The 21006-nt window shown below is 35.8% G+C and overlaps 3 protein-coding genes, 1 long non-coding RNA gene and 1 pseudogene across 4 annotated transcripts; 1 reads left to right on the top strand and 4 right to left on the bottom strand.

The window, feature by feature from the left end:
• Positions 1-2176: 2176 nt before the first annotated feature.
• On the top strand, positions 2177-6217 carry LOC105127798 (chlorophyllide a oxygenase, chloroplastic-like; annotated as a pseudogene).
• Positions 6218-6314: 97 nt separating this feature from the next.
• Positions 6315-6976, bottom strand: LOC105127797 (zinc-ribbon domain protein). The gene has a single exon (XM_011029216.1). The coding sequence runs from the start codon at positions 6770-6772 to the stop codon at positions 6431-6433; it is 342 nt and encodes a 113-aa protein (XP_011027518.1). The 5' UTR covers positions 6773-6976; the 3' UTR covers positions 6315-6430.
• Positions 6977-8956: 1980 nt separating this feature from the next.
• Positions 8957-11777, bottom strand: LOC105127796 (uncharacterized). Its single transcript, XR_842700.1, has 3 exons — positions 11484-11777; positions 11183-11338; positions 8957-10028 (listed from the first exon to the last, which is right to left on the bottom strand). It is a non-coding gene; the product is annotated as an uncharacterized LOC105127796 (long non-coding RNA).
• A 4108-nt stretch (positions 11778-15885) lies between these two features.
• Positions 15886-16753, bottom strand: LOC105127795 (U1 small nuclear ribonucleoprotein C-like). Its single transcript, XM_011029215.1, has 2 exons — positions 16291-16753; positions 15886-15929 (listed from the first exon to the last, which is right to left on the bottom strand). Exons 1-2 carry the CDS (start codon positions 16729-16731, stop codon positions 15897-15899), a joined length of 474 nt encoding a protein of 157 aa, XP_011027517.1. The 5' UTR covers positions 16732-16753; the 3' UTR covers positions 15886-15896.
• An 825-nt stretch (positions 16754-17578) lies between these two features.
• On the bottom strand, positions 17579-20186 carry LOC105127794 (BTB/POZ domain-containing protein At1g21780-like). Its single transcript, XM_011029214.1, has 4 exons — positions 19919-20186; positions 19693-19841; positions 18765-18880; positions 17579-18432 (listed from the first exon to the last, which is right to left on the bottom strand). The coding sequence occupies exons 1-4, from the start codon at positions 20158-20160 to the stop codon at positions 17827-17829; spliced, it is 1113 nt and encodes a 370-aa protein (XP_011027516.1). The 5' UTR covers positions 20161-20186; the 3' UTR covers positions 17579-17826.
• Between the last annotated feature and the right edge of the window lie 820 nt (positions 20187-21006).

The following is a 21006-nucleotide window of genomic DNA, read 5'->3' as shown; positions in this document are numbered from 1 at the left end:
TGTACAAGTTTCAAGCTTAAAGGGCTTTCATTCGAGAAAGTGTGTTACAGAATGATATAAATCATAACTTAAGACCTTATTTATCAGTTTAAAATATTAGGTTGAGATGGTTCTTTGACAATGCGAACATTATAATTTTTTATTGATCAAATTCATGTTCTTTCACTTTTAAAATAGAAAGATCAAACTCGTTGATTTACCACCAAAACCTAATAATAAGAATAAGAAAAAGAAAGAACTTAAAGAAAAATGAACTTCACATAATGAGTTCAAGTGAGTTTGAGAATGAGATTAAGAAAGAATTTATTGTGTATGGTTTAGTTGTAAATAAAATTTTAGAAAACTCTCTTATACTTGAAAAGGTTAATATGTTTAACATAACAAGTTAAAAAGTATTTGAAATGGAGGTTTAAGATGAGTTTGTTGTGTCTTTCTTAGTTGTGAAGAAAGTTCAGGAGACTTTACAGTAAAATTATCTAAAGGAGTAAATATGATGTTGGAAGATTTTTAAAATAATTGTTATTCTAAGCTTTCTAATTCCTCACCTTATATGTTTAATCTCTGTTATGTCAAAAATCATGAGCAACATATTGAGCTTACTGAATCTTTATCTTTTATTCATGATAAAAAAGATGAGAATGTTCATGATTCATTAGGTTGTGTCTAATCTTTATCCACTTGAAAATTAAAAAGTGTTTATTCCATTTCACTTCTATATATCTGATGTTCATGATTACAACCCTAACATCTATATATGTCTTTTTTATTTGTCTCCTTACAATAGCATGTCTAAGCCAGCTAAGTCTTTTACATGTAAAATACATGTTTTGTATTTTGGGATTATAGAATAAATTCAAGCAAATAATAAATAATACAAATTTAAACCAAGTGTCATGATGCATTTAATAACAAAAATAATTTCATAATACAAATTAGACTTAAACGACATCCTTTTGAAACTAATAAAAAATCACAAGTGAGTAGTGTTAAATAATTTAAAATGTTACAAATGATTGAGTTAAATATTTATATTATTAACTTAACACTAAACTTTGGTATTAACTCTACTTTTAATATAAAGGACTTTGTTATATATAGATTGCAACATCCTATTTTTTATGATTCTTTTGAAACCTCGATCTCATTACCTTATTATTAGCATAAAAAGAACATATTGATGTTATTTTGGATATACAGATTGTTTATACCAAGAATGATAAAATTTAATAAATTCTTGTTCTTGAGTAAAACAACTTAACTCAAATTTTATTAGGATTGTTAGAGAAATATTGTCATAATCTAATCCTAATCCTCGGAAGTTTTATCAAAACTCTTTTAAATTAATCTAGATGGAGTCAAGTTCTTTCAATCCAAGAAAAATAGATAGGAACACATGATTTATGATATGGATTATGTATGTATGTGGATAAAACTAACAAATGACAGTTTTATCTTATTTGATCAAAGTGCATCAATTTTAAGATAAAATTATTAATTTTTGTTTTTTAATAATTTTTTTTTAAATTTAGATATATAATATATACATGTATTTTTTCTAGTGCTTGAAACCATACAATAAAATTATTAATAATATTTGAGAATATAATTTTTATTTATTTGATGTAAAATATTTTTTTAAAAGCAAAGAAGATGATACGAGAATATTCCAAATTCTTCCACAACATTTAATTTTTGCCCAAAAAAAAACCCATCCCCTCATTGCATAGCTGAGCCCACTAGAATCCATCAATCCTTATCGCCCGCTCTAATAGCAACAAAGTTAAAGATAATTGGAGGATGAGATTTCAATGCACAGCACATTTATTTTTTTATTCCAAACAACATCTTGACTAGCATAAGATTTTTCACAGTCTGGGAATTCAAAATCCATGAAAAAGAGAAAGAAATATAAATAAACAAATAGTAGTGGTCGAAAACACAGAGATAGAGAGAGAAATCTAAAGAAACCTAGCTGGCAAGATATGAAGCAGAAAGCCCCGCGATTGCAAGAACCAAAATATCCTCTTCTCTCAGACAAGACCAAGCATGTGGTAGCAGGAGTTTCCACGTGTTAGACCACGGAGTCCACGTTTTTCCACGTGGCAAACCATGGGAGGCCAGCGGAGATCGCTCGTAGCGCAGCCTCTTATCAACAAATAAAACTGATTTTCCGTTTTCGCTCGCTCTCTCTCTCTCTCTCTCGGCTTTGTTTGCAGAGTTTCAAACGCCATGACCGCCTTTGCTACTGCTGCAGCTCTCTCTTTACCCAACTCTCTATTCCGATCATCTAAGCTCAACTGTAAGAAGGTAACCTTTTGCCTTTATTTACTTGCTAAGTTTATCTGGGTTCTTGCTAAATTTAGTGGAAGGGATAGCTATAATTGCTGATTCCTAACTACCTTTTCTTTTAAGTATATATCTCTGCTGAGGGATTGGAAATGGCTTTTAATTCATTAAAATACTATTATGCTATCCGCTTAACTTGATAGAAAAATGGTTTGATGTTAAGATATTGGACTTTTTGGTATGTTTAACTGCTGAAGTTACCCGGGCTCTAGTCTACTACATTTAGAGGAAAGTTAATTGAGTTAATTGAATTGTCAATGGAGCTGGTGCTTAACCTCACAATACGTGTTTTTCCGATATTTTTGTCCCGCTAAACTAATCTTGGTATATGGCAATCCGAGTGAAACTTTATTTAACTGGTTTAGTTCCAAGTAAGATAGTGACCATAGTCAACTCTGTACGCTGACATTTGTTGACCGATCCTGTTTGTGTTTATTCTGTTTATTGGTTTAGTTCTAAGTTAGATAGTGATCATCGTTTCCTGCTAAGGCTATTTTAAACTTTTATGGCTTAAATGGTGGTCTGTGTGTGAATTCTCAGGGTGTTAGAGGAGGGTTTGGGGTGTTTGCAGTGTTAGGGGAGGAAGGTGGGTTGTTAGATAAGAAGAGTACATGGGGTCCACTCTTCGACGTGGAGGATCCGAGGTCTAAGATGCCACAGTTTAAAGGGAAGTTCTTGGATTTTTATCAAGCACTTGAAGTGGCGAGATATGATATTCAGTACTGTGATTGGCGAGCTCGGCAAGATCTGCTTACTATCATGATCCTTCATGAAAAGGTCTGTTGAAATTCATTGCATAAATTTACACCGAGATTATTGTTTTAACAAGGCAACTTTCAACTCTCATCTTGAGAAATATGGTTGCAGGTTGTTGAAGTTCTAAATCCCTTAGCTCGTGATTACAAGTTAGCCCAAGCTCACAGACAGGTTTGGAAATTATCCTCTATAACTACCTATGGAAAATGCACACCTGTTGAGACACAAATAACCACTCATTGATAACAGGCATTCACTAGATCAGGATCCATTATGTAGATCAAGTGAGACACGTATTCATCAAAGTGCCATCAAGCAAACTCTTCCACTTTTACCATTAAACTGTTGAGATGGTCTAGAGGTTTACCATTTTCATTAACTTGCTAATGCCTGGCCCTTGACTGATAACAGGTTCATATATCTGAAGCAAGGGTTGCTACTGCTTTGGATAAACTAGCTTACATGGAAGAATTGGTTAATGATAGGCTGTTACAAGATAGAAAGCAAGCAGAGCCTGACCAAGAATCCCCTTCTCCCAGCACTTCGACTCAATCTCTGGATACTGTAAAACACAAGTCGCCCCAGAAAAACTTGAACGTATCAGGTCCAGTTCAACCTTACCATCCTCGCCTTAAGAATTTCTGGTATCCTGTTGCTTTCTCCACTGATCTGAAGGATGACACAATGGTAAGCTACTCTTTTCAATTGTGATTCACTCTGTATGTGTGAAATACCATCATGGAAGGAAACTCATCAGCCTTTGTACATAAAAAGCATTTTTATTGCTACAGTTCTGCTCGCATTTTACTTTGGAAGGGGAGGGAAGGAGCTGCCTCTGTGAAGCATTCGTGATTTCAATGGCTTGTGATTGTCTTCTTATTCCTATGCCCATTCTCTGTTTCAGGTTCCAATTGATTGTTTTGAGGAACCATGGGTTCTCTTTCGTGGCAAAGATGGGAAACCAGGATGTGTTCGAAACACCTGTGCACATAGAGCATGTCCTCTCCACCTTGGTTCAGTGAATGAGGGTCGAATCCAATGTCCTTACCACGGTCAGTGAGAAATATAGTAAATTATTTGAATTTCATGTAAATAATGCTTATAAATGATAAAGCATAAGATTAAGCAGTGACAGAAAGAATAGATCACTGATTCTTGAAATTTTGTTGATCAATAAACATCAGGCTGGGAATACTCAACAGATGGAAAATGTGAGAAAATGCCTTCCACACGATTACTTAATGTGAAGATAAAATCATTGCCATGTTTTGAGCAAGAAGGTATGATCTTGGTTTGGCCTGGTAGTGACCCTCCTGCAGCAAGCCTTCCGTCATTACAACCTCCTCCAGGTTTTCAAGTCCATGCTGAGGTATGATTTCTAGATACTTTAAACTTTTGCAAAAGATGGAAGGTTGGCAAATTATGCTTGTGTGATTTATTAATAAACATGTCACCTCATAAACGTAATGCCTTGCATAAGATAGATTGTGATGGAACTTCCAGTGGAACACGGCCTACTTCTGGACAACCTCTTAGATCTCGCACACGCCCCTTTTACTCACACATCAACCTTTGCCAAGGGGTGGACCGTTCCAAGGTTTGTTCTTTTAACTTTTACTGTTGAACTGGAACAAAATATCCCTGAAGATAGTAAAGAGATTTTATCAATTAGAAGAAAAGGTTTGTCTGTTTTTCAATGATTTCCTCATGGTGAATCCGTTATTTATTTCAAATGAGGTGAAAGTCAATGTACAATTGAATGCACTACTGTCTGGATTGCAATTTGCAAGTCGTTAATCTGTGATCAATCTGTCCTATATCTGATTGGTGCTAGGAATCAATTCACTGGTGTTTGTGGTGAAAGCTTTTATGTCAGGGTAAGGAATTGTGACTTGAACTCTCTTTGTTTTGTCTGTGATCCAAATCCTCAGCTTGGTGAAATTTTTGACGCCTGCATCTAGCCTCCAAGGGTATTGGGACCCTTATCCCATAGATATGGAATTTCGACCACCTTGCATGGTGTTATCAACCATTGGGATCTCAAAGCCTGGAAAACTAGAGGGTCAAAGCACCAGGGAGTGTGCAACTCACCTTCACCAACTTCATGTTTGCTTGCCTTCCTCAAGACAAAAGACTCGGCTATTATACAGAATGTCACTGGATTTTGCTGCCGTGCTGAAGCACATTCCTTTCATGCATTACCTATGGAGACATTTTGCTGAACAGGTACAAAATTTCCCTTCTGTTTTGCTTTATATTATGTTTATTTTTACCATATTATTACTAGTTTGTACTAAAAAACCACCAACATGGCATCACTTGAAACGCTGCGCGATCAAATAGTTGGGAGTTTGCCACAATCCCACCAATCTTGATCCTATTAAATCCAAGTGAAACGGTGCCACGGTGGGAATGGTTAATAATAATACTAATACCTTTGCCATAACAATTCTCTCACATTTCCACCCAATATTCAAACTTGTATGAAACAGGTCTTGAACGAGGATCTACGACTAGTCCTCGGCCAGCAAGAGCGGATGATCAACGGTGCCAACGTGTGGAATTGGCCAGTATCCTATGATAAACTAGGAGTAAGATACAGACTCTGGAGAGATGCTCTTGAAAGAGGAGCAAAGCAATTACCGTTCAGGAAATCAACTTAAAGAAAAACAAACTCTAGAGTGGATTTTACTTCTCTGATAATCGACCCCCTCTTCCAACTTAACGATCTCGCATTCGCTTGCAAATGAAGCCAATCACTGTTGAACGGTAGTGTGGTCTAGGTTTTGGTCTCTCAAAAGTAGAGTCGCAAGAAACCCAGCGGAAACTGTTAATTGATCCGAGGCAGAGACGAGATAATGGTGATCTGTACAGCACAAAGCCTTTGTAAAATTAAGAGAAACTGTACACTCCCATTATTAATTTTGTGTACAGTAAAATCTTCTTCTCTTTCTTCTTTTCCTCGCTTTCCTAGTTTCCTTTTGATTCCTCTTCCAGCCAATGAAGACATCATCAAGATTTTTTTTCCCAATTTTTGAAAAACACTTTAAGTGTTGGATTAGATGTAAATTTCTGTATCATAATGTATTATCATGTCCCATGGAAGTTGTTTTAACACTTCATTTCTTTTTCTCAGAAAGCAAACAGCTTCCTTGAATTCCCGTGAGCGAATTACTTCTTTGTTGCTACACAAAACAAAATCAGACCAACCATTGAAAATAAAAAACTTTCAGTAGTCGAAACAAAGAAAAACAATAATTTATTGTTTATTATTACATATCAAGAAGCAAAGCCCAATTCCACCCAAGGTCCCAAACCCACGATTTAATTACAGAGAAGACCCACAGAAAGGACAAAACTTAAACTCAGGCTCAACGCCCCGGTCACAAAAATGACACCGGAGGCTTTCTGTAACCACCGGTCGCGGCAGGGAGTAATCTGACTTAGGAGGTGGATGAGAAAAAGATTGGGGGAATATAAGGTTGCAGTTGTTACAGTGCATAGCAGGTTCGTTACCGGGCCATTTCCAGACAGGAATAAAGAACAGCTTCAGAACTTTCTCGTACTCCACTAGATCAGCTTTAGAGGCGCACAGTATGCATCTGCCAGCACCTGATTTCAGGACTTGACGCACCTGTTGCTCTACTCCTCCTACAAAGAAGAAGAACATCTTCTAATTTATGCTCTGTCTTTGCTTTCGTGTCTGTGTTTTTCTTTTCTGTTTGGGTTCCGGGTATTGCTGAAGAAATAGCGGTTGAGGGCGGCTTCACTTGCTAGTCCCAGAGGCTTCTGGGGTTCTCTTTCCTTTTTTTTCTACTGACTGCTATATTGCCTGCTAGGCCACGTGTAAATGCTTCAATGCACCCATTGAATGGATAGTTCAATGAGATGCATTAATTACTTTCTAAAGTAATTTTGTTTTTTGAGAAATTCGAAATAACTAATTTGATGCGGAGAGATTCGATAAAACAATTTCCTTTCTTTGGACTCTCAAGTTTCTATTGCTATCTTAATACTAGAATAAATTAGTTTTACATTACATGAAATTTTAGTGAAATTTTTTTTTAATTGGTTCTTTTTAAAATAAAAAAGATAATTGTTAATTTTGTTTTTAGAGGTGTAAATGTACAAGAATGACAAATTTCAACTAGTATTGTCCCATGTAATTAAATTGCTTTTTTATACAGTGAGAAAACTACATGCAGATTTTATCAGGGTTGTATGTGAAAATAAGTGATGAATTTATTTAATTTTTATCTGATATGATATTTTTTTTATATTAAATTTTTTATTAATATGTGTATAATATTCTTATATGTGAATTTCCTTTCTTTGGACTCTCAAGTTTCTATTGCTATCTTAATAGTAGAATAAATTAGTTTTACATTGCTTGAAATTTTAGTGATTTTTTTTTTCGATTGGTTCCTTTTAAAATAAAAAAGATAATTGTTGATTTTGTTTTTAGAGGTATAAATGTAACAAATTTCAACAAGTATTGTTCCATGTAATTAAATTGCTTTTTTATATGGTGAGAAAACTACATGCAGGTAAGATTTTATCAGGGTTATATGTGAAAATAAGTGATGGATTCATCTAATTTTTATCTAATATGATATTTTTTTAATTAAGATTTTTATTAATATGTGTATAATATTCTTATATGTGTATTTGAATTTGAATTTTATTATGTGTTCTTTTTATTTAAGAATTTTATCCTTGATAACGTAATAATTAAAAAAGGGAATTGTTTAGATGTTATTTATGAGTTATGGTGAAAATCGATTGGGTTGGTTTTATGGAAAAGAAAATATGGAATTTTGTTAGGTTTGACTGGTTTATTTAATGAAATTTTGGTGAAAATGAAAGAGGATGTGTTGGGGAAGATGATGGAGAGGACGCTAGATTTCTTGATAGGTAATACATGCTTGAATGCGGCTGGAAATTGTTGTAAATACCATGATTTATGGTATCTTTGTAATTAAATAAAAAATACCACCAACTCGTTCCCAGAAAAACAGCTCAACAGCTGTCATCAAAGTGCAAGATGATGGAAAATGAAAAATTAACCAAACCTTGAAATGCTCAATGTAATTTCCCCTTTTACATATTATTTTTGCTACTAAAAAAACAAATTAAGTTCCTATTAATTTGCAAAGATTTATTTTTAATGCACCATAAGCTTCATGGCACACGAGGAAGGTAAAAAAATGAATTTTATGGCCTAGAGTATTGAATCGTTGGTCCATGCGTGAACAGCATAACTACGAGCCAGCACCTCGTCCTCGGGTAATATTTATTTATTTATTTTTAGATTAATATAGATATTCGAGTTAATTTGCACATATCATTATTAATCTCACGCGTCCTGAAATTAACAATTATATAAACCTCCAATAATCATTATATAAACAATTAAGAATTCAAACTTAAAATCACAAAAAAAAAAAAATTTTTATCACTTGCCAACCACCTAAATAATTCGGACCTAGATAATTCGGATAATATTCATTTATTACAGTAAGAGAAGACGACCACTACACTACTAGGCTGGATTCTCGAAAATGGAATGTATTCAGGAGCGTGGTTGTTGATGGAAAAGAAAATCATGGAATTTTATTAATGACAATGAATTTACAATGTAGCAGAACCAACAAAAAAGAAAGAAAATTGCAGTTTGCATCTAACAGCTATCTATCAAAGTACTGAAAATCATAGTTTTTAAATCCAGCCCGGTTCAAAGCCCGGGTTCTGGATTTTAACTAGGTTATTAAATTTTGACCGGGTTAGATGGGTCGGCCGAGTTAACTTTTATTTTTAAAAAAAATTAAAACATCATTTTAATTAAAAATCAACTTCTATTTTTTTTAAAAATTAAAACATCATTTTAATTAAAAAAACAAAAATCAACGGGTTGCAACCGGATTTTGCTGGGTTGTCCGGGTTTCTGGGTCAACCCGCGAGGTCGGACGGGTCACGCCGGGTCATAGCTTATCCTATTTTTTTCATCAACCTGGTCCGGTTCCAATCCCGGGTCGACCTGCCGGGCAGGCCGGGTTTCAAAACACTGCTGAAAATGCAAGAGAAGGGCAAAACAACCCGAAGATCTAGCCAAAGAAACACAGCAGAACCAGCAGCAGCATCAGTTGCGGCAACAGGACTGCAACGCCAATATCAAAAGTAGCAATGCAGTAGAAACATAACTGAAACTGGGATCCACCTCAAGTATGGCAGGCACAATGGTATGCAGAATCGCAGTGAAAGGAGGAAAACATTTACTCCTCTGGCCGGGCCCTTGCACCAGAAATGGGACTTCGTGACTCGGTAGAAGTGCCAGCAGTACATGTTGAGAACAAACCCCCGAGGTTTGCAGCAACACAAGCAAAAATGCTGCTAGTAACCCTGCAGTAACAAAACTGGCAGCATTTCAGCAGATATATATATATATATATATATATATATACAGCACTGTTGCAATGTTCTCCTCGTTCAAGGCAACCGCAGCCAATATCCATCCACGAGCAGAATCCAGCTAGGCAGCAAGCACTTCAAAGGAGGATGGGTGCATCGTAGTAGCAACATAACCAACGAAGTGAAGAAAAGAATATGAGGCTAGGGCAAGGGACCATCAAAACAACAACAGAGCAATACAGCAGCAGCTGTAGGCTACCCGTTCTTGTTTTGCTGGAGCTAAGGTATTGGACTGTCCAGCCAATCAGCAGACAAGTGCGTTGTTGCTTTATTCTGATATTCAACAAGCCATTGATTTGAAGATTAAAAGTACCTTCAAGAGCTACACACTGACAGCTGAAAGTTGGCCAGCCAAAGCCATCACCGTATCAAACATGTCCGTAAGTGATTGTTATATTCAACTTCAATAGCGATCCATCTTCTGTGTAACATCGTGGCTCTTTATCACTGGAGATTTTCTGCATGCATTATCAATTTTGTTTAGTTGAAAGAATGTCCTTGGCTGATTGCTGCATATGATCTATTATTTCTAATATTATGAAACCCCACAACATGGATCACAAAGGGCTTGTGACAAAGAAGAACTTGCTTCCCTTATTTCTGGTCTACTTACCCAGTTAAATAGCCCCGTTGTTATAAGCTATATGGGATCCATATGTATCATAAGCAATTCCAACTATAATACTAATCAATTATTGGGAGTCCCATCACCTAAAGGAATTTGCTCGATAGTCTCACATCCGATGGAAACGACATTTGAATTGTTTGTACCATGGCGATCCATTGAACTTATCAAACTTCAAGAAGCCTATAACCAGGAAATTTGCTGGGCTGGGGTTAGTACCATCCATTACTATTTCATCGAGAAGTCTATACCCTAAAAAATTTGATTAATACTCAGATTTCTGCAGCAGAAATATCTGAATCCTACCATAAAATCTTCATCAAAAACATGAATCCCAGTTGTGTCAGCAGGTGCTATTCTGACAGAAGACACGGCAATAAAGATCCCTAAGGTTATAGACTTCTAACTGTTCCTTGATTGCCATTTCATTACTCAATCCAATATTGCAATTGCTTAATAAAACACTTCTCAAAACTCCGAGAGTTCCTAAGATATGCCCCCTTGGACCAGATAATGGTCTTAATACTTCCTAGGCCATCTAGATTCCTGAAATGTTCAATCCTTAATCAACGAGACTATCATCCTCTGAGAAACTGATAATAGACCTCACTTGTCTCCATTATATGCTCTGCTCCTCCAGCATAGAGGACAAACATTCTACACAAATTAGAAAACAAGGGGAGATGGCTGGGTCTCCTTCATGGAGTCCCATGGAGGGGGTCAAGTAGCCCCCACTGAATAAGCTCAAAATGTAACTGATATAACCCATTCAAGCAAATACAAATTGAAATACCCATAACATTCAAGTTAACAAAATTTTCACGAATACTAAATGCACAAAGACATGATGCAAGAAATTAAGCAGCAGGACCAAACCCCAAAATCAAGATTTTCAAGAGATATAAAGAACAAAAGTACTAAAATCTTCACAAGCTTGAAACTTTGAACGTAAAGAATGCAAGAATTCCACGAGATTCTTTTCCTTGCCTGAATGGTGATTGGTCCTTTCAATAGCGTTTTTGAATCATCTCCGGGAACATATTCCCCATTACAATTTCATTTTCTCCAGCAAAGACATCATTTGCATCAGGGACGAGGCATGTCTCATGGACTTGTTACAAGAAGAATCCACAACAGGACACTCTGCAATCAACAAATCTTTAGTTGGCTTCATAATAATTGGAGTAATTATACCAGAATCAATCTCCACCATCTAGTTTAATTAGGAATTGAAAAGGAAATTGATAACTACTACATGGCAGCAAGTAACAAATAAACCCCCGCCTACCTCATTTCCTTGTATTCAATTTGACAAATGGCCAGGTGATTCAATGGGCAAAGCGATTTCTCTAAAGCCACAAGAGTTCCAGCAATCTCCATCATAGACATGCAAACCAAAAGCAAGTAGCTTCCAACCAACAGTCACCAAAAACTTTTTAACTCTGCTATATCAAACACTTCCCAAAAAGGCTGACCCGCAACGATTAAGTGGCTGGGACAGCCTTGATTGTCCTGATTAGCATTGATTCCTTGGTAGCCGCCTCGGTCGTTTTGCGTATATTATATAATGTATCCTCTGGCTTCCCCTGCCGTTACAACAATAGAATTGAATCCTTGTATCAGATACTGAAGACACAGCACAGAGAATAAGTACAACCAATTTTGGGGTTTTCTTTGTTTTTGAGATTAAAAAAAAAAAAAAAGTCAGCAATTCTAGGCTCTTCTTTTTAAAAATCGCACATGCAGCAGAAAACCCCAAAATCTATATATATATAGAGAGAGAGAGAGATTTTTACCTTGATCTAAATCATGCAACTCCAAGAAATATCCATTCCAATCCATAACCTTCGATCATCAAGGCATGGCAAACCGGCACAAAGGGCACAAGTGGCTAGTCTCCAGCCACCTAACAATACAATCTCCATGAAAAATATGCCCACAAGGCAAACACACAACCTCGCTACCCATCAAGAATTCCTCCAAGCATACCATGCATTCTTTCATTGAACACAAACCCTCAAGACTCATTCTTTTTAACCCATCAATACATGATTTACTTGCAGGCTTGAATCTTGAAGCTTCTTGCATTAAAGATTCGCTTAAAGCACGATCAATCTCTTCACGTTCATCATAAGGAGTAGTAACATGGATGGCCAAAACCATAGTTAGTACCTCGCTACTACTAGCATTGCAGGGATTAGTAACCATATCTAAAGCAAAAGAGGAGATATCAGGGGCAGCACTCTCAATGAAGTCTGATGAACAACCCATGCTAGAAAGTATTTCTTCAACGATACTCTCACGATTTACATGTGATGAAAAGAGCTGGCGTGGAAATAGGTGGGATTCGATGGTTGTGTTTAAAGGTATTTGTATGGATTCGGGGTAACATAGCTCAAGAACATGGCTGAATTGTAAGTGGATGATGATTGCATCGGTGGTTGGGGTTGTGGAATTGTTGCTGTCAACGTTGGTACTGAAATCCTGGCGCATATGATATTGATAAATGGTTGACGGTGCCATTAGAGAGAGAACGTTTTTTTGTTTGAAAGCTTTTAATTCACTCGGCTCTTGCTATGATATGGGTTGCTTAGGATATAAGAGAGTGATTTGCCTTTGAGGTGGAGTGGTGTGATTTTATAGCGAGATTACTGAGTCGGTTCTGTTGCTTATCTGATTTGAGAATGAGCTAACATTTGTGTAGTTCTGATTTCCGAGATGTAATTCTCAGCTTAGTTGTTTTTTTAATTTAATTTATAATTACATGTAATTTCCGATAGTCTTTTCTAAGTTATTAGAATTGGAATTAGATTAGAATTATATTTGGAATTAGAATTAGATTAGAAAAATAAAACTAATTAGCCTAGGTGTTTCGCTCTTTCAATTATTCTGGACTCCCCTTTGCTTCTTCTTTTCTTTTCTTTTTCTTTTTTTCTTTTCATCCTTTTGAGTTTTTTTTATTGCCATATTTTTTTGGTTTTTAATTAGATCCTTTCATAGGTGGTTGGCTGGCTTGAGATTTGAAGTGGAAGTGGACTGTTACACGGTGGCCGGTTCAAGTCTTTTTTTAATTAAAAAAAAAAGAGCTAAGATGATGCAATCACTTTTAAAAAAAGAATTGAGACCCAGTGATTTACTGTTTAACGGGTTAAACTAATTTAAATTATAAAAATAAATAATATAAGAATAACAATAAAAATAACAATATTAAAATATATTAAAATTATATTTTTAAAATGTTTTTTATTTTAAAATTTATTAAAATAATTTTTTATTTTTTTAAATTTATTTTTTATGTCAGTATATCAAAACAATTTAAAAATAAATGACATATTTAAAATTTAATAAAAAACAAGTTTAATGGTGACTCAAACAGACATTCAAGCTTACAAAATCATCTTTAATTTAAAAATCTAGACTCGTGGTTATGTATCTATTTAAATTTTTTAATTTTTAAAATTTATTTTTAATATTAATGAGATATCAGAATAATTAAAAAAATTAAAATTTAATAAAAAAAACACAAAACCGAACACACGTGCACATGTGAGGGTTTACAGCTTCATCTTTAATTTAAAAGTGTAGGGTATGTATCCATTCCATGTATTTGTCCTTTAACAATTTATATGTGCAGAAATTGGTAACATGCCATGAATCTTAAAAAATGTTTGATGATATTTTTTTTTTTTTTGCGCTACAATATCGGTGCCCTATAATTTTAGCTTTGATAGTCATTGAGTGATGAAAGTATAGTAAAATTTGGTTTTTAAAATATTGTTTTATTTGAAAATATATTAAAATATTTTTTTTAAATATATTTTTTAAATTAGTATAAAAAATTTTAAAAATAAAAGAAATTAATTTAAAATAAAAATTAATTTTTTTAAAAAAAGTTCAATTTAAATGACAAACCGCACCAAACAAGGAGAGTCATTTTAATAATAATAAAAAAGACAAAAGGAGAGAGAGAGAGAGTCTTTGTTTCAAACCTACGTGCCTCCTTGGCCTGGTAGATTTGGTGCACCTTTTTCCACGAGCTGTTTTTACCTGTTATTTTAATTGGTCTGTTAACAAAATCATTTCCGGGGGAAGTAATTTAAAACTTAATCTTTGCGGTTTTTAAATAATCAATTAGTTGGTCTCTAATCTCTATGATTTAAAAAATAACAAATGTGCCCGTTCATTTTTACTCACAACAGTCAAAATACCACGTCATTGGTTTTATTATATCTCTTATCGTAAAATATTATTTATTTATATAGTATTTTTTGGTATTTTTTATTAATACTTTATAAAAAATATATTTTTTTAATATTAAATATATTTTTTATTGAGTTATTTTATTCTACACGGATCATGAATTAACACAGTTTTTCTAATTTTTTAATTTAATTTTTTAATATTAAATTTTTTAAAAATTAAATTTTATAGTTTTTTTTATTTTTATTAGATTATTTTAGTCTTGTGATACGTTAATTTAATTTAATTTAGATTATTATTTGTGTTTTTTTAATTTTATTATTTAATATTAAATTAGTTAAAAATTAAATTTTATAATTTAACTTATTTTTATTAGATTATGCTTATGACATCTGTCGCAACCAAGTGTAATTGTACGGAGGAGAGGCAATAAAACTGTAAAAAATAAATCAAGGACCTTGTTTCACGAAATAAGCAAAGTGGGATTCAAGGTCACCGGAGCAAAACAAATTGCTGCTCATATTTACGCAAGGTAAGGATAAAGTTATCACTCGAATTCTTCTTTGGCCATACAGAGTGGTGTAAAGAAGGGCACACTGCAAATAAAGTACATATTTCAATTAAGAAGATAGAAACCAAAACAGAAACCAAGAACTAAAACAAAAGATGCAGGAAGCCACACATAGCAGAGGGCAATGAGGTTGGAGAATTCTGGCACAGAAGAAACAATATCAGCATGTACCTGAAAGGCACATTCTGAGCCGTCCCGCAACTTGTCATCATGCTTTAGTGTTGCCATTATGGTTTTGTCACAGCCAATCTGCAAAACGAAAGGAACTGGTCAGTATTTAAAATAATTTCATAGGAACAGAGTGAAAGGATTTCTTTCTTTCGTCTTCAAAATTACACCCAGTAGAAGGCATTTCAAATGTGTTGTCAGGCGGTGCAGAAGCTAGAGAAAAAATGGATAAAAAAAATGAATACGATGCTCAAACTATCCAACACTTGATCATCGAGCCCAAAAATAATTATGGTACAATCCAACTCAATATGATGCTTGGTATGGGGATGAAGATCACATCAACCAGCAAGTTTAAGATGAAGTTCTTCAAGAAAATACAGACCCCAGGCAAATCAATATCAGGTAATAGTAATAAACCTGGAAGGAAAGAAACAAAGGTTATTATATACATTAAAAAATAGGAGTCTTAGGCAATAATCAAGGAGCTCCCGGGTGTCAATGGGTGATTGGCTGAAAAGCAGGGAAAACAACAGGACACAGTCAACCATGAAAAAACACCTTTGGTCCCTATAACTTCAGCTTTAATCATTTCTCGGTTCTTATGATTTTAATTTTTCACCCAACAATTAAATAGCTGAAACCTAACGAAATTCCCATCTTTTTATCCAAAAAATAACAGTATATCATAATGCAATATTGTTTTCAGTCACAGCATCACCAAACACTCCACTAAACCTAAGGAAAACTGACCACGGTTTGCTAAATGTGGAGGCGTTCCAAACTTTGTAGGTGCTGCATGAAACCAGGAAAGTGTGGGAGCCAGCAAAAGGGTTAGATATTCAGAGTTAAATGATTTAGCAAGAAGATGAAATGCATGTACATTAAATCCATGACATGCAAACGAAAAGAGAGTTCCACAGATATCAAAGGGGGAACATGGAAGGCATCAAAATAGAACTTTTTCACAAAATTTACTACTTTGAAACATTAATAATTCTGAATTCCCTCCCATTTAAACTCTGGAGTTCTCAATTCTAGCAACTACATAAATTAGATGGAATAGGATGAAACATGGTCCATGATATAACAATATAGATAAAATATAGTTCAGTTGTAAAATAAGCAAACAACAGATGTCAAAGAAATTGCTCACCTGCTGAGGTTGCAGTGAGCGTGTATGTGCTCCAAAGGGAGGACCTGGGGGTGGCGGTACACCTTGAGATCCCGCTAAAAATTGGGGCAGCCCACCTGGACCTCCAGCAGAAAATGGCTGCCGTGATTGCATAGAAGAAACTGGTGGAGCTTGAGGGGGAGGGGGAGCTGAAACAATCGGTGGAGATCCCATACGTGGTGGTGGGGTACTGCTAACTGGAGGAAATCTAGGCCCACGAAGCATAGAACCAGAAGCCAACGACATCCCATTACTCACTGCTTCATTAGGTAGCGCGCTCAATGCATTAACTGGACCAGAACTCAACGGAGAAGACGAAGCAAAAGGACTCGGGCGAACCCCTGGCGGTGGCGGAACAGTAGAACCACTAAGGGAACCAGGAGAAGGGAAACCACCAGAAGGAGGCACTGCGGGACCACGCATTTAAGAGGGCATTGGCCCCGGAGGCGAGGGTCAGGACGCTAAAGGAGGTGGGAGCTGGCTAGCAGGAGGGCCAGTGGGTCGTCATGCGCTACATTGGGCTGTAACAAGGATGGTTGGGATCCTGAGGGCGGCTTTCCAGTTGACCAAATAGTGGTCCCAGGCAGGGAAGCCATTGAGAAACCTGGGGAAGGCCTAGAACCAGAATTGGGCATGGCAAGAGGTTGGTTTAAATTCAAATCTTACCTGCATTTTGACTTTCAAAAAGAAAATCAAGGTACTTTTAATGATCTAATTCACTAACAGTGGTGTCTTCGAATCTCAAAATGTCACAAAGTTCATTTATAAACAAATATTTACAAGTGAAGGACTTCGTAAATATCAGCATTTTACTTTTGTTTATGCGGTCGGATTATTCAGATCATGACGGATGTTATGTTTGACTCTCTCACCCATTACATAACCAGCCAGTAATACACACGAAGTTGGATAAAAAGAAAATCGAAAGATGCGGGGGGAAGAGCAAGGATCCATCCATGGATGTCATGAGCAGGTGTCCATTGTTATAAAAGAGGAAGAAGAAGAAGCAGGTGACCCCAGCCTTGCTGGAACCTCTACAAAGCCAGCCAAAGCAGATTAACCAAAAATAGGAGTTTAACTCTGATGACTATAGTTCTTGAAAAAATTATCCAAACTCGGCCATGTTAGAGAGGTTATTCACGTAGGTGGTCACTGAAGCACTTGGCAGATAGACTGGAAAGAAAGAAGGATGTCGAAGCAGGTATAAATTCCATTTTCCAGGCCTAAATGGCTCAAGTTCACGGAAGGACGAGTAACAGCCATTTGCCAGTGGCAGCAAGCAATATAGCCAATAGCATTCATGTATTCTTGTTCAATAACTATACACCCGTACAGCAATCTTATCTTTTGGAGTGAGCAACAAGATTTAAGGTAATCAGTCCACTCCAGACAAGCACGCAACAGGGCTTTGCATGCTCTCAGAGCTGAACGCGTGACATCTTTGCGAGGCTTCATAGTTACACACAACTATCTAAACAGTGAGGACTTTCAAAAGCAAGTACTCACAAAATTAACTAATTATACAGGTTTCCAAACCGTAAGCACCTCTTCAAACATTTCTACCATCAATTCCTTGTCGGCATGCCTGAAAAACTTACTGATTTCATCTCTAACATCATAAATTTTTCCAAAGTCAAACAAGTAAGCCAAGCATCCTTTCTTCAGCTTGTTCAACTGGTAAAGCCAAGCCTCTTGCATCCTCTCAAGAACATTCATGGTATTGATGTCTTCCAAGAGGCTTTCCTCGCAAGCATCCTTGAGGGCTGCAATGTCATATTTGTTCGCCGCCCCCAGCAGTGATACACGGTGCTTCCAAAAATCCTCTTGCTTGATGGTTCCATACAAGTAACTCAAGAGAGTCATGCAAGATTCCAGTGTCATATCTTCTATGTTGATTGTGGAGGACTCCTTTTCCCTGAGGCCATGGTCGAACATGCTCTTGAAAACAGGCGAACTTGCAGAAAGAATTGCCTTGTGTGCACTCAGAGTGCCATCAGCAGTATGAATGGTAACGTCAGCATGGATGGCCTCATCCAGCATGCGGGAGAGACAGCGAAGTGTGCCTTGAGTTGAAACAGATGGCATCATTCCATCACCTGGCCATATGGAACTCGCTTCCCCACCCTGATTTGTTGACAGGAAAAAAATTGGATTTTTAAACCTTGAGTACAAGAAAAATGACAGCAGTTCAACAATAACCAGACAAATACAAAATATTCACATGCAAGATCACATTCCCATCTTATGTGCTGTAAAATGTATTTTCGTCTAAAGATTCATCTCAGATTGTGCCAGTTGAAGAGGAAATGAATCATGACTATTGTCCACCAAAGTTCGGCTTTGGGCTCAAAATGAAAAATCAAGCCATCCAACATTATTAGTTATAAACTAAAAGCACCATTCAGCAATTAACACCATGGCTTCTCCAAAAAAAAACATAGTCTAAAGGTGCTCACATTCAGAGGGCAGATTTTGAGGTCTAGAAACTCAACATCAATGATGAGGCGACCATGAAACGAAGAATCAACAGGCCAGACAAAGTCCTCACTTGTCCTGAGCGATCTCTCTTGAACTGCAGCATGAAACAATTCAGTGTCACAGGAATCCTTTTATAATAAACATTACACTCATTTCAACAACTAGGTGCTTTCCAAGAAAAATAAATATTTACTAATCTGTCAGAATTTACTTTCACAATATTGCTCAGAAAAGGAGCGACAAACTCATTTATTAAAGGACAGTTTTCTTCAGATTCAGAAAGCATCAAAAATCTGCCTGACATAATCTCTAACAAACCCACATTCCATGTTGTTAAAGGAATAGGAATCCAAACCACACAAATTGTTATGTTAACAAGCACGTTACAGTGATGAGCTCACAGTCTTCGCTTTCTAATTCTGATTTCAATTTTGATAGTGTTCAGTTAGACCTCCCTTTATGAGATGGTTAGGACTCGGACAGATAAGTTTATCATTACCCGCGTCACTAGATCAGTGAGGAGATTCCTACTTCCTCAGTATATAGCGATTGGAACATACAAGCAAGACTTCTGGTAACGAGTTCATGGTGCTAAAACTCATAATAATTAGAGTTCATGGTGCTACCTTGAATATACTTCGCAGAAAAGAAAGCCCCGGCAAAAGGCCTCCTTTGCTAAGGAATCAAAGCCATTTGGAAAAAAAAAATGCAAACAGTTCCGTATTCTGGATCCCGATTATAAATATCTCTGGTGCCTTCCAGATAACCCAAGAGATGCCCGTGTTTTTCCTTGATAACATCTTTAAGCTTGCACGGTTACACAGACTCCATTGAAAATCCCGCATACAAACATGTAATAAGATAAAGAAAAGAAAAGGATAGACAAAGAGAGCGACGGAAGCATGCCTGTGGAGATATAAGGCCTGCGATTATTAGCACCAGCATTTGAGACACGAAGAACAAATTTAGCGATAGGAGGCTGTTCTTTGGAAGCTCGAGACGGCTCTGGAAATAAACGAATGTACAAGTACCGATTCTTCTCTATAGACAAGTGCCTAACAAAACAAAACAAAATAAATCAACTAAAACCATAAAATCTGTGTTTGTAGATACTATAAATTACTAAACTTACCAGTTCCAGATTCCGACCTTGAAAGGATCGGATTTTTTGTAGGAGAAAGAGCCAAAGTTCTCGATCCTCCACTGGGCTAGTCGGGAGATGGTATCTACCTTTGAATCTGCCATGTCACTCTTTATCGTTCTTCCGTTGTCTGTGGAGAGGTTGAAGGAAGGGGAAATTCTGATTTGAAAGCGAGACATTAGACTGGACGAGTAGCAGACTTGTGGTTTAATTAAAAGCCCTTTTAAAAACATTTTAGAAACACTTGTACCGTTCAGGGGCGTCTGTCCATGTGTATGAAGTGGTTTTTGTTTATGAAATTACTAAAAAGCTCAACCTTTGTATGTCAATTTTTATAAATTACTGTTCGGTCAATGATAAAAGAAAAAAAAGGATGAAATTGTTCCTATATTTATTAATAACCATTTAAAAAAAAATATGAAAATTTTCAAATCTTGAAAAGGCAGACCACGTTGTCGTTTCTCTGCCCTTGTTGAATCCAGTTTCAAGAGAGATAAAGAAATTTAGAGAGGGTCTGCTTGAGAGGTAAAATGAAAAGAGAAAATAGAGATGATTTAACTTTTTATTACTCTTTTAATTTTTTCCATCTTCTTCCTCGTCTTCTCCGTCGCCACATCATCGTGGTTGTCACCGCTCCTTACCCCCACGAACAACCCACCAAAAACCACCACTCCCAGCCTCATATAGGAACGACAACAACAGGGCTTGCGGGATTAGTTGTGGTGTGCGCAAACTGACCCGAACACCCACGTTAATCTAAAAAATATAAGAACGACAACAAAAATTTAATTTTAAAACGTTATATATTTTAAAATCCAATATAATTACAAATAAGGTGTTTTTTAAAGTTTAGACAATAAATAATTATATATTTATATTAATATTTTATTTTTCATGAATGATTAATGATGAAAAATCTCCCAACTCCATAATAATTTTTTCCATAGGGTTTAGGAATTATTAAATGATAAAATCAATAACTTTTAAAATAATAATTGTTATAAATGAGAAAATAAGTTATAAGTTTCAAGATCAATAATATAATGAATGCTATTGGATTTAAAAATATTGTTGTTTAT

The sequence above is a fragment of the Populus euphratica genome, unplaced genomic scaffold (genome assembly GCF_000495115.2).
Source record: "Populus euphratica unplaced genomic scaffold, PopEup_1.0 scaffold93.1, whole genome shotgun sequence".
In the NCBI taxonomy this organism is placed as follows: domain Eukaryota; kingdom Viridiplantae; phylum Streptophyta; class Magnoliopsida; order Malpighiales; family Salicaceae; genus Populus; species Populus euphratica.
The sequence above is the reverse complement of the archived record's forward strand: the minus strand, read 5'-3'. Positions and strand labels throughout refer to the sequence as shown.

Bases quoted from the DNA above. Each gene is read 5' to 3' on its own strand.
- LOC105127795 (XM_011029215.1), bottom strand. From the start codon at position 16,731: ATGCGTGGTCCCGCAGTGCCTCCTTCTGGTGGTTTCCCTTCTCCTGGT. The intron at 15,930-16,290 runs GTGAGCAATTTC...GGTTTCATGCAG, and splicing joins GCTCACTGCAACCTCAGCAG to CACCTACAAAGTTTGGAACG.
- LOC105127794 (XM_011029214.1), bottom strand. From the start codon at position 20,160: ATGTTTTTAAAAGGGCTTTTAATTAAACCACAAGTCTGCTACTCGTCC. The intron at 19,842-19,918 runs GTAAGTTTAGTA...TTGTTTTGTTAG, and splicing joins AAGGTCGGAATCTGGAACTG to GCACTTGTCTATAGAGAAGA. The intron at 18,881-19,692 runs GCATGCTTCCGT...TTCATGCTGCAG, and splicing joins CAGGCCTTATATCTCCACAG to TTCAAGAGAGATCGCTCAGG.
- LOC105127797 (XM_011029216.1), bottom strand. From the start codon at position 6,772: ATGTTCTTCTTCTTTGTAGGAGGAGTAGAGCAACAGGTGCGTCAAGTC.